General features: G+C 39.5%; 4 protein-coding genes across 4 annotated transcripts; 1 reads left to right on the plus strand and 3 right to left on the minus strand.

Moving 5' to 3' along the window:
• The first annotated feature begins 258 nt into the window (after positions 1-258).
• On the plus strand, positions 259-2,189 carry nkx2.5 (NK2 homeobox 5). Its single transcript, XM_069670375.1, has 2 exons — positions 259-733; positions 1,402-2,189. Exons 1-2 carry the CDS (start codon positions 379-381, stop codon positions 2,013-2,015), a joined length of 969 nt encoding a protein of 322 aa, XP_069526476.1. The 5' UTR covers positions 259-378; the 3' UTR covers positions 2,016-2,189.
• A 2,707-nt stretch (positions 2,190-4,896) lies between these two features.
• Positions 4,897-7,367, minus strand: bnip1a (BCL2 interacting protein 1a). Its single transcript, XM_069670451.1, has 6 exons — positions 7,281-7,367; positions 6,091-6,183; positions 5,905-5,996; positions 5,639-5,743; positions 5,296-5,414; positions 4,897-5,133 (listed from the first exon to the last, which is right to left on the minus strand). The coding sequence occupies exons 1-6, from the start codon at positions 7,359-7,361 to the stop codon at positions 4,937-4,939; spliced, it is 687 nt and encodes a 228-aa protein (XP_069526552.1). The 5' UTR covers positions 7,362-7,367; the 3' UTR covers positions 4,897-4,936.
• A 374-nt stretch (positions 7,368-7,741) lies between these two features.
• On the minus strand, positions 7,742-9,902 carry atp6v0e1 (ATPase H+ transporting V0 subunit e1). The gene is made up of 4 exons (XM_069670124.1): positions 9,710-9,902; positions 9,137-9,184; positions 8,271-8,394; positions 7,742-8,132 (listed from the first exon to the last, which is right to left on the minus strand). Exons 1-3 carry the CDS (start codon positions 9,811-9,813, stop codon positions 8,301-8,303), a joined length of 246 nt encoding a protein of 81 aa, XP_069526225.1. The 5' UTR covers positions 9,814-9,902; the 3' UTR covers positions 7,742-8,132; positions 8,271-8,300.
• A 1,300-nt stretch (positions 9,903-11,202) lies between these two features.
• On the minus strand, positions 11,203-14,555 carry rpl26 (ribosomal protein L26). Its single transcript, XM_069670521.1, has 4 exons — positions 14,487-14,555; positions 13,570-13,741; positions 13,337-13,477; positions 11,203-11,369 (listed from the first exon to the last, which is right to left on the minus strand). The coding sequence occupies exons 2-4, from the start codon at positions 13,735-13,737 to the stop codon at positions 11,241-11,243; spliced, it is 438 nt and encodes a 145-aa protein (XP_069526622.1). The 5' UTR covers positions 13,738-13,741; positions 14,487-14,555; the 3' UTR covers positions 11,203-11,240.
• Between the last annotated feature and the right edge of the window lie 186 nt (positions 14,556-14,741).

Raw genomic sequence — 14,741 nt, forward strand, 5'->3', positions numbered from 1 at the left:
TATTTCCATCTAATTTGCTTGGAAAGAGAACACTACGTTCTGTGCTGGTGTAGGTTGGGTAAATTTGCAGTGATTGAACACATATAGAGGCCTCGCATGTACCACGTCATGAAATGGGAGTACCAGTTTCTCCATATAGAGAGTCCCACTGGCTCCCTCCTTCCTCATCATCCCACGCGTCACCAGGAGGAGAGAGAGGCCAGGAAAAAAGTTTGGACACAGAGTTGACATTCAAAATGCACACTTCACTCAGGATCAGCCCGCTGCACCAAACTCATACTTAAATCCAGTAAATATTACCGGGAAGGAGAGGGAGTCTGTTGAGTCTTTTTGCCTAAATGTGACAGGTTAATAGGCCACTTTTTTAAGTTCTTGGCCATGTTTCCCAGCCCCAGCACGTCCACTCCCTTCTCCGTAAAGGACATATTAAACCTGGAGCAGAGTCATGACGTTCTGGTGTCTTCTCTGGACGTCTCCTCGCGCATGGATTGCTGCACCGTGCCGACCTCTTCATCCGCCTCATCCTCCTGCATGCTGGCCCGGCTGAAGCAGGAGCCTCCCCGGGACATGTCGTCCTCCGCCGGGTCTCTGTTTGGAGAAGACCTGCACGAGTCCAGATCCGGCAGAGGCAACGCGCTGAACTTTGCGAATACCTTTTATGGGAAATCTTTCCTGGAGATGGATTTTGTGAAGGATGGGAAATCTGAGGCGTTTGAGGGGAAACGTAGAAAAGGTGAGTTGAGATCAGTTGATTTTGTAGGCCTGCGTGCGCAGAATAAGGCCCGCAGGGTCACGGTCTTTGAAATGTGCAAAACTTAAAGGATACTCCAAAAACAACTCAACTTAAGCAATACGCATTAATTTAGGAAACACTTTAACACCTTTTCAAGCTTTGATACAGGATTGTGGAAATGTAAACATGCAAAAGTTGAGTAAATGATCAGCATTTTCTTTCAGGCCAGATTGTTCTTATGATTCATGAAACGCAGGGGAAAATATATAAACACTGCAAAAGTTGCATTGGCAAATATAACATTACATACAAGTTTTAAATTATCTGTCAAACGTTATTTGTTTGTAAATGCAAAATGTTGTCTTTTTTTCCAACGTTTGGGCCTACAGTGAATGCACCATGGGTGGACAAGGGACTTTATTATCAACAATAACTTCAAATATCCTACACAACATTATAGCTTTATGATGCTATTACTATTATTGTGTTATAATTGTCATCATCAGTTATCAGCAATCATTATAATTGGGGTTAGTAGTTGTAGCTAGTGAAAAAAGCTAGCTTAAATGATGAGCTCTGAAAATAAATATCTATCCACTAGAATTCACGAGGAGTTACATTTGAAGAAATATGTGTATATTTTATGTCTTTCTGTCTGGTGTATTCAGAGGAGTTCAGTCCTCCCATCGAGCCCGTGGAGGACATAAAACCTGAGGATCCGGACCGACCGAAGCCCCGCAGACGCAGGAAGCCGCGCGTGCTCTTCTCACAGGCGCAGGTGTACGAGCTCGAGCGCCGCTTCAAGCAGCAGAGATACCTGTCCGCCCCTGAGAGAGACCACCTGGCCGGGGTGCTCAAACTGACCCCCACTCAGGTAAAGATCTGGTTCCAGAACCGGAGGTACAAGTGCAAGCGGCAGAGGCAGGACCAGAGCCTGGAGATGGTGTCTCTGCCGCCGCCCAGGAGGGTGTCTGTGCCGGTGCTGGTGCGGGACGGGAAGCCGTGCCTGGCGGCGGACTCAGCCTCCTACAACCCGTCATACAGCATGGGTCACATCAACCATTTCACTTATAACAACTATCCGGCTTTCAGTAACTACTCCGGCCCCGGCTGCAACACAAACTATACCTGTAATTACCCTGCAGCCACAATGCAAACTATGCAGGGATCCAACAACAGCGGGAACTACATGAACTTTGGTGTAGGAGACCTGAATAATGTGCAGAACTCTTTCTCCTCAGGTAACGGCGTGTCCTCGTTACACGGCATCAGGACGTGGTGAATAAACGCACGTTCATTTAACAGGGTTGATTTCTGACTGCATGTATTCTAAATGTGCAAAGACTGCGGAGTTTGATTAACTTCTCGTATATTTACTAACTTCCTTTTTGTAGTTTTTCGTTTTGGTTTTCAGCACCAGTTTTTGTCTGAATATTTTACATTTTTATTTATGTTCGTGACGTGTAATTTCAGCGAAAATAAAAAAAATACAAGTTGAAACAACAGTCCATTAATTATCTTAAATTCTGACCCAGGATTTTCTATATTTTTTATTATTATTTTCTGGGCAAAATGTCGGGAAGTAGAAGCTCTAAGATAAATCAGAGTATCTTCAGTGGGCAACCCAAGCTAAATGTACAAAAACGCCACAGCCTATTGAAATTATTAATTCAAGATAGGCTATAGACAAGTATAAGTACTTAATTCTATTAGCTTAATGTTGTTTATTGTAATATTGTTGTGTCTGTCTATCAACCCCTAAATAATAATTTAAAAAAAACACTCCAGAAGAAATAAATTAGCCGGGCCCAAAACATTTCAGCCGCTAATGAATTATAATTACAACAATATATAATCCAGAATTCGGGGTCCCTTAATGGTTACACTGGTTATAGACCTACATAAAGGGCCCTAACATCTTTACGATCCTCAGATGGTTTGTGTCTGCTTCAAATGTTCAAGTGGCTATTAGGACGCTTCCTTCAATGTGCTTCAACAAGGTGGAAAGGTTGTCAGAAGTTTACAAATTTTACAACTGGCTGTCAGCCGAACATACACTCTACACACATGTTTAAAGTTGGAGGGGCGGAGATGGCTGTGAGCCATGACCTTGACCTGTAGTGAATAGTTTTTAATCATGGTTCTGCAAAGGGAAAAAAGTGGTTTTATGAATTTTATGGAACTACAACATTTTAATTCCCATGAACTGTGTTGTGTGTTGAAGCTATAATATGTCAGAAGACACCCTGAAGAACGTTTTCTCTGTAAATATGAGACAAACTCAAGACGTGACCTGATCTAAGATCTAGTTTTGGGCAGTATACTTGATCATTAAAGAATCCCTTTTTGAAACTATTCCTTTCTTTCTTCACTTACTTTATTACAAAGTTTATCTGGACACGCACAGATGTAGTCAGTCAAATCAACAAATTTGCCTCCAGCTGTAGAAGTCATATCGTGAATGTGGAGCTGCACACTCTGTCTGGTTCCCGTGTTTACGCCCTCACTTTGGTGCCGTGTTCCTCCCCTGAGAGGTCGGTCCACTTGTCCAGATACAAACCCACACACTTGATTGACACTATCACAGTGCTAAATGCAAGAATAGTCCAATTTGCTTGACATAGAGCCAGAGGCCTCGTCTAAGTGCGCAGTTATATGAACAGACTGGCTCTGCCCGACTGCCTCCACTTTACATAAGTAAGAGATGCTTAGGCTTCTCTCAGCTCTCTCCACACGTGCTTTGTTGTCTTCAAGTTAATTTCAAACAAAACACTTTTGAGAAAACATCTCAGACATCAAGCCAGAGCATTTTGAATTTATTGATTATGATACTGACAGCATTTATATATTAAACAATATAACAATGCTAGGCAATTGCAAAATGGGGAGCAAGGTCATGTCGCTCCTCTGGCCACCCTCTCCTCCGAGGTGTTGAAAAGGCAACGTCAGATAACAGCGCCACACAAGCCTAAAAATATCCGCCCTCGCCCTCCACCCACACGGGACAGGGAGAGGGAAACGGGCCGCATTAATCTGCTTTTCCGGGTCTTATCTGAAGAAAGGCAGGGATGCATGCTGCTCTATCTCTGCCAGTGTGATCGCTGCCACTGCTTCTCTGAGCTTTTCTGCTCCGCTGCAGAGCAGAGGCGAGCTCACGCGGGCAGAGATGGAGCAAAGTGTGCACTCTCTGTTCGCGTTCTTTTTGTTGAATAAAACATTGGGACGAGTTCAAATACACATACACTAGTACAGGCACTGTTGTTATTTTTAAGGTAGACCGGACTTGAATCTATTGAAGTTAGATTAAATATTCTATTCCCAAAAGTTGACATGAAGTCTTTACTTTAATAAATCATACCTTAATTATGCAGGTGATCGTTATAAATTACAATTACACAAACTTCTTGTTATACTTGTGATGCTTATGGTAAGTGAGGAATATAAGACAGGACCCCTTTCTGTTACACAGACAAGATTGTCCTAATATTGTTCACCTTTATAAAGTGACATTTATTACTAGGATTGAATATGGCAATTAACAGTATTTTATAGCACTATTTTGTCATACAAAACATGCCAATAAAAACTAATTTAAAGTGGCTTTTTTGTGATTATTTAGCTGAAATTTTGTTTAAATTAATCCCCCTTAGACTTTTTCGTATTTCTAAAAACCCACCATGTGCCAGACATAAACATGAGTTTTGAGTCAGCACATTATCTGCCCTCATGGCAGCGTCTGATGCAAACTGAGAGACTCTTTTTTTGGTGTTTGAGATCTACTTAAAATACTTCTGCGTGTGTGTATTTCCATCATGTACTTCTTTGATATGTTAAATATATATATGAAGAAAAAAAACGCACTGATATCTTCCACCAAACGAATGTTCAAAACAAAAGACACATATGGGTCATCTATCTTCTATTACAACTGATTTCATCAAAAGCAATGCACAGCATCACTGTCACAGATAACTATTCTTGTGGTCTGATAAATCAAACTGTTCTTAATAAATTAAACGCTGTTTGGAACTATAAGCGTCAGTATCACAGATCAGCAGAGCAAGCCGTCCACATCCCTCAGAGCGGACACTGGTGTGAAATGTGGGTAATATAACACCCAGCATTTAAAGTTGCTTAAATCACTCGGGCTGACTATGGAAAGTACTTTTTGTGGAAACTGAGAGTCCTCAGAAGGTACCTGGTCTACAAGAAGGGGAACAGTCTCTTCTTTAGGATGTAGAGGACGGTGGCGAGGAAGAGGGCGAGTGCCAGGAAGATGAGCAGCTTGTCCGTCAGCTCTCGGCGGTTGTATTTGGTGATGAGTTTCCGCCCGAGCTGGATGGTCCCCGTCATGGTCTTAAACTCGTCATTGGTCTCCTGGACGGTCCGCGAGGAGGTCGCTTCAAACAAAAAAGAAATAATAATTAAATTACTTCATGCTTGCCACATAGTTTTAACCTAACTTAGTGTGTGTCTCCATGGCAACAAGTGGTGCATTACGCTCAGGCCAGTTGTATAAAAAAGTAAACACACTCTTTACATGAGGTGTCTCCTTCACTAACCCAGTGACGTCATGGTCTCTTCGCTCTGCTGAACCTGCTGCGCCATCATCCGGCTGATGCTCATGAGATTCTCAGTGATGTCACTGGTTGTCTGAGCCAGGCCCTCTTTAGTCATCTTCCTGAGAGAGTGATACAAAACAAGAGACACAATAGATATAACACTCTTCCTGCTAATTAAATGTGTCGATAAATGAGTAGAACATTTTAAAAACAATGCATTTTTGTTACAATAACATTGAGAGGATTTATTATGCTGTTTTGAAATGCTTGACATAAAGTTAACCAGAATGCCTCTCATTAGTAAGACTGTGTCTCTAACACGAAGAGCACATTGTCAGCTCACCTCTGCCTGGCAGCACTGTCTGCTCCTTTAAGAAGTGCCTGCTTCTCCATGTTGTCTATGGACAGTTTGCTGGCCAGGTTGGCCTTCCTCCAAACAGTCTGGTTACTGCAAAATAAAAACAAAATGGAAAAAAAAGAAGGTAATTTCCCCATGCTTCTCCCCCATTGCTTTGGCAGAATCATCAGCACAGAAATAGTACAAAATACCCAACAGACCATATCTATAAAAGTCAGAGAATGGTGGAATATCTCATTTGAGGACATTACCTGAGCATCTGTTTCCTGTGTCCCTCTACCTGACTGATCAAAGCCTGCTTGTCTGACTCTTTGTCCTGCTCCAAAGCCATCTGCTCCAAATCCTGCCAAAGAAACAAAACAGCACAAATGGTTTCTGAGCCATCAGTTATCATTTGTGCTGTTTGATGATGCATATTTACAAACTGTGTTTCTTACCTGAATCCGCAACCTGAGATTGTGGAAACTCTTTTTCACGTCTGCGTTCAGTTCTGTCAGCTTGCTCTGAGGGCCTTCACACTCATTAATATCCTGGGGAGACATCAGAATGAGGATCAGATAGACACATGCTTCATTTATCAGTGTTAGGTGAAGTTACAGGTATCATCAACACGTCTCTCTATGACAATACCAGCTGTTCTCTTGGATGAACTGGCGCTGGACTCACTGTAGGTAAGAATTATGTGATCAGGTGGAAATACTTAATTATAAACTGATTAGTCTTTTTTTTTCTTATAAACAAATAGTGAATAATCTCGTTATTTATATTGTCAGATAATATTGACACATCAGGCCAATCAAATACCTTGTATTTGTCTGAGTTACAAAATAAAACATATCTAATGTTAACATGTAAAGATTAATCAATTATCAAAATTGCTATTAATTTTGTTTTTAATTTCTTGTTATTGGTTCATTGTTTCTGCACCGAGGAGCTAACTGAGCCATCAGAGGGAACGACAATAAGACAAATATGCTCACTAAACCAAGCTTGAGGAAATTTACATAATTAACTTATAATTGTTTTTGCAATAATACATTTCAAAAACTACTAGACAGTGAACACATTTCATATAAATGTAATTTGTTAAGCAAATTCTGAACCTGACTTAAAATATGAGTTTCCTATATTTAGATATTTGTTATACACTTCACGTTATTTATATATTACCTGCAACATGCAACACTGAATGTTTACGTTGTTTTATTTTTTATTTTTAATGGACTATGGACAATTTATCATGTATGGATAAGAAATAAAATCTTTTCCACAAAGTTGAAATAAAAATGCAACCTACACGATAGTGTTCTTTTACGCAGCTGGAAATCAGTTTAAGTTATTTTCGTATTATATTTCCCACTCGTTTCAATAATCCTTACTGCTCGATTAGCACAATTAGCTGTTTATTAGGGTTTAGAAATCTACGTCAAAGCGTTTGTATTCCACTGGTAACCTGAGTGGCAGCACATCCTAACGGCACTGTGGATACACCGGCTGACTACAGCTGGAAACACTTGATGCAGCTTAAACGCGATCAGGCTATGGCACGATTCCCTTCAATGACAGGCTCAAAAACGAGCGCGTCGTGATGCAGCACAAACTAATCTTACCAGATAAATATTCGCACCTGAATAAGAGCTTTGATTTCCAGATCATATTTGAGTATTTCTTGTTCACATATTCGGACGTGGACATCAGTGGACGCCATGTTGCCAACGTAGTACCCGGCTCAAACTACGGCAAGCCGGAAGGCTGTTTTGAACCTCAGCTGTCAGCTTTGATCCTACAACAAAACTGATACATTTTATAGTACAAATACATACGATGTGTATAAGACATGATAAATAACCACTTACTATATATGCACAACGATAGATAATTAACAAAAATTACAGATTTCATATGTATATGGCAAGTAATTAATATCGGAAGCTTAATAACACATGCACATGTTTGATACAGGGCAACATAATAAGAAGCATATACTGTTAAATCTTCAATTCTATTTACCAAATAAATTAAATCCTTACTGTCAACACTTTCTGCAAAGATAATGAGTTCATTAATTAGGCAAAACAAAATACAAACTTTATGGAGTAATGGAGAGAATTATTTGTTTATTAATTAACAACTGTGGAATAGATCACATCCATCACTAAAATTACCAGACAAAAAGAGATCACATCAAAAACACCAAACATCAACTACAAGGAAAGGTGATTCTTATTAACAAAAGCAATAAACACAATATACATTAAATATAAACCGAACAGCAAGTGACAGTTGCTTTAATTTAAGTAAAGCACATTCAGCGAGAAATCTCAGAGGCCCTTTGGGATTTATCTCTGTACAAGGCACGGGTGTGGGCATCAGTCACCAATCACACAGGGGTCTGCGTTTAAGGCGATTCACAAGGAATGGTCTCTGCAAGAAGTGAGCAGTAAACGTCCATTGGTGTGCAGCAGTGTCAGGTCCTCCTCTGATGACAGAAATTACAATAAAGACCTTTCATTAGGGTAAAATCAAGACAATAAATAAAACACATGTAGCATAAAAGGTAGCAGCTTTACATCAAATGTAGTTTAAATACTTTTCTATTTGAGAGCAACAAGTTTACCTGCAGCGTCAGGAGTCCTGGACGGGTGAATTAAGACCAGTGATAGTTGAGGTACCAGATGGTGTCAGTGGACAGAGCAGGTCCAAAGAGTGGATTCAGCTGAGCCAGGATTGCTATCAACCAGCTGTGAAGAGAAAGGACAGAAAGCTCAGTTGTGGAAACTAAAATCCACACATCATTAAGACCTCAGTGAAAAGAGCCATTTGCTATACTTTAAGAAAAGTTATTTCTAAACTTAGACCAACATTTGATAACAAAACATCCAGTTGCTGGATGATTCGACAAAACAACTTCACTTGTCTGCAAGACTACTGCTGTCTTTTGCCCATCAGACATGTAACATGACACTATATGCACTCCTGCACCTCATTGTGAATTTAAATTATTTATCACAGCACACAAATACTACATGCAAAACAGTAATGACTCCAACGACAAGCTTTTTTTAATGTCACAATGTCCACAAATAATATACAGTAAGAGAGGAGAAACAAGGTAACACCAACCTATCAGTCTTAGCTATACAGATTAACAATGACAGTGAGGTACCGTATTAGCTTTGTTTACAATGTATATCATAAGCCCTGAAATTAAAATATATTTTCAGAATACAACAAAGACTATGAAAGAAAGGAAATAATCACATTTGAGAAGTGTGAAAAATTACTTTAAAACTAATCAATTTTCAAAATAAACACTACACAATATTCAATTTTCTCTCTTTTCTGTATTACAGACATGATACTTACAAACCCTACTTTATTTTGTATATATTATGTGCCATCAGTACACATAAGTGTGATATGTCGCAACATACACTACAACATAATGTTAAAGAAATCCGGTTACATTTTCATAATACTTACAACAGGTAGCAGCAAACTGCAGTCAACACCAGCATCGTGACTATCACTCTGTAGGAACAGGAGAAAATATTTTAAATAAGTTTAATAAACATCTAATGAATGCATACATGATTTTAGGTCCATTACAGGCCGTTCATTTAAATACAGTAGCCTGATCTCGTGATGCGACTGACAAACAGGGAAATAAAGGAAGTTGCATTCGGCACATTTTCCACGGATGGATTATATTTAATCTCGAGTTAAAATCTAAAAATAAAAAGGCTAAATAGACAATATAAGAATATGGTAGAGAGATGTCAAGCATAAAACACAACATAGATGAAGCTTCACACTAGCACAGGAGCTGTCAAATTAGCTTCAGCTAACACAAAAAGTTATACCAACTATCGAGTTTGTCACAAGGTTAAACTTCTTAAAGTGTTCAAGTAACGCTGTGTAAGTCATTTAAAACAACTTTATAGAGTTTTTGTCCACGTGTATCACATGAGAGTCACGGGACGACATAAAATACAAACTTTCCTTAGCTAACTCTTTGTAGCCACTTTAAAGCTAAAGTGAAGCTAACAGACTCACCCTCTGTTCGGTCCTTTGGGGATAAACCAGGGCACCACTCCTCCGATAATGCCCCAAAACAGGGTCATCACAGATATGGCGATCACAAAACCTAGTTCCGCCATGGTGTGTTTTGTTTTAAGTCAAGAATATCTCACAAGTAGAAACTTTTGACTTCAGAAACTTCAGTACTGCCCAGCTGCGAGACAGGATCAACAGAACAGACGACGAGGAAAAGTCAGCACTTGTCACATGACCACTCACCGGAGAGGGAGGCGCTAAAGGGAGCGCGGAGTGTGTTGGAACAGCGTAGTATTTTTTTGTTAGGTATTATTGAAGAGTAAAAGACTAAATTCATAATTACCTGGTTGAATATCAAAAGTGAAGAGATTTCTTAAAAAAAACAAAAACAAGACTAACACACAGAGAGTATAATGCTGCCTAGACCATTTGGAAATGTTCGATATACACATTTTGTTTTACAGTAAATTTTCAGTCTGGGGGGGAAAAGTGACATCTATTGCTTATTTTATTCACTTACATAATTAGTAGCACCATACAAGTAACCCCAGGCCCCTGTAGCAAAACTACAATTTAATCAGTATGGTTTTAAATAAACAAATTATTGGTTACATGTTTAGTATCAGTCTTCTAAAGATAAATTAAATGCAATGTGTCTGTGAAGGGTCTCAGTCATCCAGGTCATGGTAATTCTTAGCTTAATCCAAAAGGCAACTGGAGTTAAGAAGAACTTCAACTAAATCCAGTTGCCTTTTGGATTAAGTTTAGAATTTAATACAAAGTATTTTTAGAATACATACATGGACCCCATGTATTTATACTCTGAAGTGTGCACACCTCAAACAGAAGGGCACAATTGATCAGTATCCAAGTGTTCCTGGAGAGCAAACTCCTGCCAGCGCAACTCAAATACAAAAAAATGTGTGCACTACAAAGATGTGCAGACTTGAGGGCGCAACAGCAGGATTTCACTCAGGCTATCTGCAGTTTTCTTGTATGCCATGTTCTGACACCTCAAACCAGGGCCTAATTTTAATAGCATGCTGTCATTTCAGTGAAAAAACCCCATGCCCACAGATTCTTGGGCCCTCATTTCAACTTGCCTGCTCAGTTTTTGACATCTTTATATCTTCAAAAACTCAAATGAACACTAATCGGTGCCACATGGCCCCACACACCCCTGTATTTATACTCTGAAAAGTGCACACCTCAAACAGAAGTGCACAATTAGTCAGAAATAATTTTTTTTTTAGTGAAAACTCCTGCCAGAAGAATTCATAAATACAGTTTTTGATTTTTGGCTGTTTTAAGATGCACCTTGAGCACTGGAATACAAATGAGTGCACTGCAGTGATGTGCAAACATATGTTTATCTACCTCAAATAAGGTATTCAAATTTAAAATAGAAATTTGTAATTCTACATACATCGTACACAATGAAAAGACAAAACCACGCCACCTCTGCAACTAAAACACGAGACAAACAAAGTATGGTCCATTTATACAGTTTATTGATAGCAAAAGATCCTTTTTACTCCTGCATCTTCTCAATGGTCTCCTCCTTGTATTTGCCCTTCTCCTTTCCATCGGCGCGAGACTTGGCCTTACGCTCCAGGATCTTCTTGCGGTCCTTGTCCAGCTTTAGCCTGGTGATGACCACCTGCAAAGGTAAATTAAACTTTGTTGGTAAACAAGCCATCACACAAACAATCTGGGGACTTGACAGCTTGACAGATATATTAAAATGAACATCAGTTAAACATATCTAATGACTTCACTGATTTCCTCATTAGATATACTGTAGATTTCTGTCAAAAGAAAGTGATCTTCTGCCATCATACCGTCTAATACTAAGATAAAGTAACATTTTTTTCAGATGATATTAAGGTGCCACAATGAGAAAAATGCAGGAGTAAATAAACATGCATTGGGATACTTGTACATCTTATTCCAATCCATGCCAGCTAAATTGCATGGCTTAATGCAACCATCTTTAGCCCTTTTTACAGTGCTGTAACAAAGCTGCGATGTTACACCACCTTTGTACTTTTACACTAAAAGAAACAGCGCCGTCATATTGCTGTTCCGGTGTATTATTTTACACTGTTACGGCACAGTGGCAGCAAAAGAGGTGTGACGTGTAAATGAAATGTGCAAGCTCAGACGCCCTATTACCTGATAGCATCTTCACTGTCGGCTTATTGGCAGGATGACTCCCCCAACCAACTAGCCACTATACCTTTAACACAGACGGCGAGGCTTAGCAGGCCTATCTTGAACATGCTGTATAAAAAAAGGGGCTAATATTTCTTTGAGAAGCACATTTATCTTTTTATGCTATTACATGCCCAAAAAATCTAAAAAATGGACTACTAGCTCAGCCAAATGCTGCACTCAAAGTATTAGAGCTTCAGTTTGGTTTGGCCATTTCATATGAGCCCTTGAACGCTTGCCGCAATATTGCTGTGCAGATTTTTCAGTCAAATCTGACGGACTGTCTCTTTCAGCATACACAATCCACATAGAAATTCTAAAACACAATGCTTCTTGAATATAACAATGGACACAAACGATATGCCAGTTGCACCAAAATGTTGAATCTTAACATGTTACGATGGGGGGGTTAAAACATGTTTTAAACAGGTCTTCATCACAAGAGATATCGTGATGAAAACCCCTTCAATGCATGAGGCTGTGGTTTAATGACAGTCATGGACTGCATAATAACTGACTTGTTTGAACCTCATTTACACATAGAAGTAAACAAAAACCTTAGTAATGACTAACAATATCATGTAAATCAGGTAACACTGTAAAGTACACTCAATTTCCTTAATATGCCTCACTGTCAGATTAAAGTACTTTCTTATTGCCATCACAATATTTTTGCATTGACAACGCAACTTAATTTAACAGTAAAGCACACTTATTACAACACTGTGAAGAGGAGGGCTGAGTCCGCAATACTGGAAAGCCCAATTGAGGGAATTAGAGAAATAATGTTGACAACTGGAAAGATATACCACCTTATCGATTCAGGGAACTTAAACATGTGTTCTTGATGTTGACAAAACATCAAACACTACATATGCTAGAGTCCTATGAATCAAAAACACCTACTACAGCTTTAAAGATGAGAAGTTGAATCACCTCCTCTATAATAACTGAATAATACAGGTCCTACACCTGGTTGGTTCAGCATTTTCATTTCAAGGTAAAACATGACTCATTATAGTTCAGTGCTGCTTTGCTACTCCCACCTCCATTCTGAAGTGCTTCAAGGTCAGCTTTACAATTTCTGAGCTATGATAAAATCATTTCTCTGGTACTTCAGGAGAGAAATAAAAGAAAAGCTGGTAAAGCTCTCAACAAGTATGGTGTTTAATATACACTCTACAGGTTGTGTGACGATATTTTCACTTGAAATGAGATACCAAAAAGCTACAAGGACATCTGTTAAAAGCAAGTCTACACGTACAGCTTCCTGATGTTGATCTGCACACACTGATTTTGTTACCAGTTACCAGAGTAACTTAGTATGACGTGATGCAACATTCACTTTAACAACACTCTTAATCCCACTTAGACAGGTACATGCATGCGAGGACCTACAAAAAAGCGCCTTACCTTGCTGGGGTGGATGCCGACATGGACTGTGGTTCCGTTGGCCTTCTCTCTCTGCACACGCTCGATGTAGATGACGTACTTTTTCCTGTAGACCTGCACCACTTTGCCAATCTGCTGGCCTTTGTAGTGTCCACGGACAACCTGTTTGGAAACAGCAGAAACAAGTTAAGAAGATGCAGCCTATGCTCATCCTGCTAATTTTAAAATACTGTCAGCAACCCAAACTACTATACCTGGACTTCGTCATCTTTGCGGATGGGCATGGACCTCACATTGTACTTCTGTCGGAGCTCCTTTGACAGAGGGGAAGACATAATCTTCCTCCTGATGTGTGAGGGGGCATTGAAATGCCTCTTGCGGTTCTTGCGGCGGGAGGATGTTACAAATGGATTCAGCTTCATGATGCTGTGAGCACACAATACATACAGGTTGGTCACCAGTTGACAGCTACATTTTCAGGATAAAGAAGTATTTGTTGGCTACAGATATCTAATTTACTATTAAAGTGCTGAACATGTGAAACCTGCAGTCATACAGCTGTGAAGAAACGCTAGCAAATGCACGCTAGCGTCTTCAAGTTCAGTTTGAAGACTTGGCATTGAAGCTTTCCTGCACTTTCACTCAACTTAAGAACAAACAGTAACGTTAAGCGACTAAAACAGCAACTACTTTGAATGTCTTCGTCAATGAAAAAGGTACTAGGAGCTAGCTTGTCAGGTTAAAACAGGTCCTCAGAGCTGAATGCTAGTTAAGCTAGCAGCATGATAACGCTACTAGGTTAGCATAATAGAACAGAGATTGAAGCTTTTTAAGCCAAATTTACATTAAACACTATAATTCCAACGTGCGGGTCATTAGACTACAAACAAACACATTAACAGCACAGGAAGCAGACTTATATCGCTAGCTCCAGAAATCAAGCACTCTCAGTCTCGGTGGCCGACATGCGGATACTACCGGAGCTAAGGGGGGGACCAAATACTGAGACGTTTTCTTCCATAATCTATCATCAACATTGGCTCAATATTTATCGCAGTTTAATTGTGACAATACTCAATAGGTGTTTAGAGTGTTATATGGATACACTGTGATAATACAGAGTGGATGGATGGTGATAACTTTAGTGAAATTATTCGCCAGGAATTCTTACCCTGCCGTTTGCTCCTCTATGGCCGGCGGAAAAGAGGCTCACAAAGTACTTCCGCTGGCATTAGTTCACACTCAAGTCTCGCGAGAAGTCAATTGTAAGACTATAAAAAGCAATTTTTTTACTCTAAAATTACAAAAGAGTACTTATGTTTGGTCATGTTACCCGTTTTTGCATGTTGTGGGTATTTCTAAGGTGTTAATTCGGTCAATGAGGGTGGGACTTTTAACACTTTTAATTAAAGTATACTTATTTTTA

The sequence above is a fragment of the Semicossyphus pulcher genome, unplaced genomic scaffold, assembly GCF_022749685.1.
Source record: "Semicossyphus pulcher isolate SPU_LCO1_2020_fin unplaced genomic scaffold, fSemPul1.0.p SCAF_2, whole genome shotgun sequence".
NCBI lineage: Eukaryota > Metazoa > Chordata > Actinopteri > Labriformes > Labridae > Semicossyphus > Semicossyphus pulcher.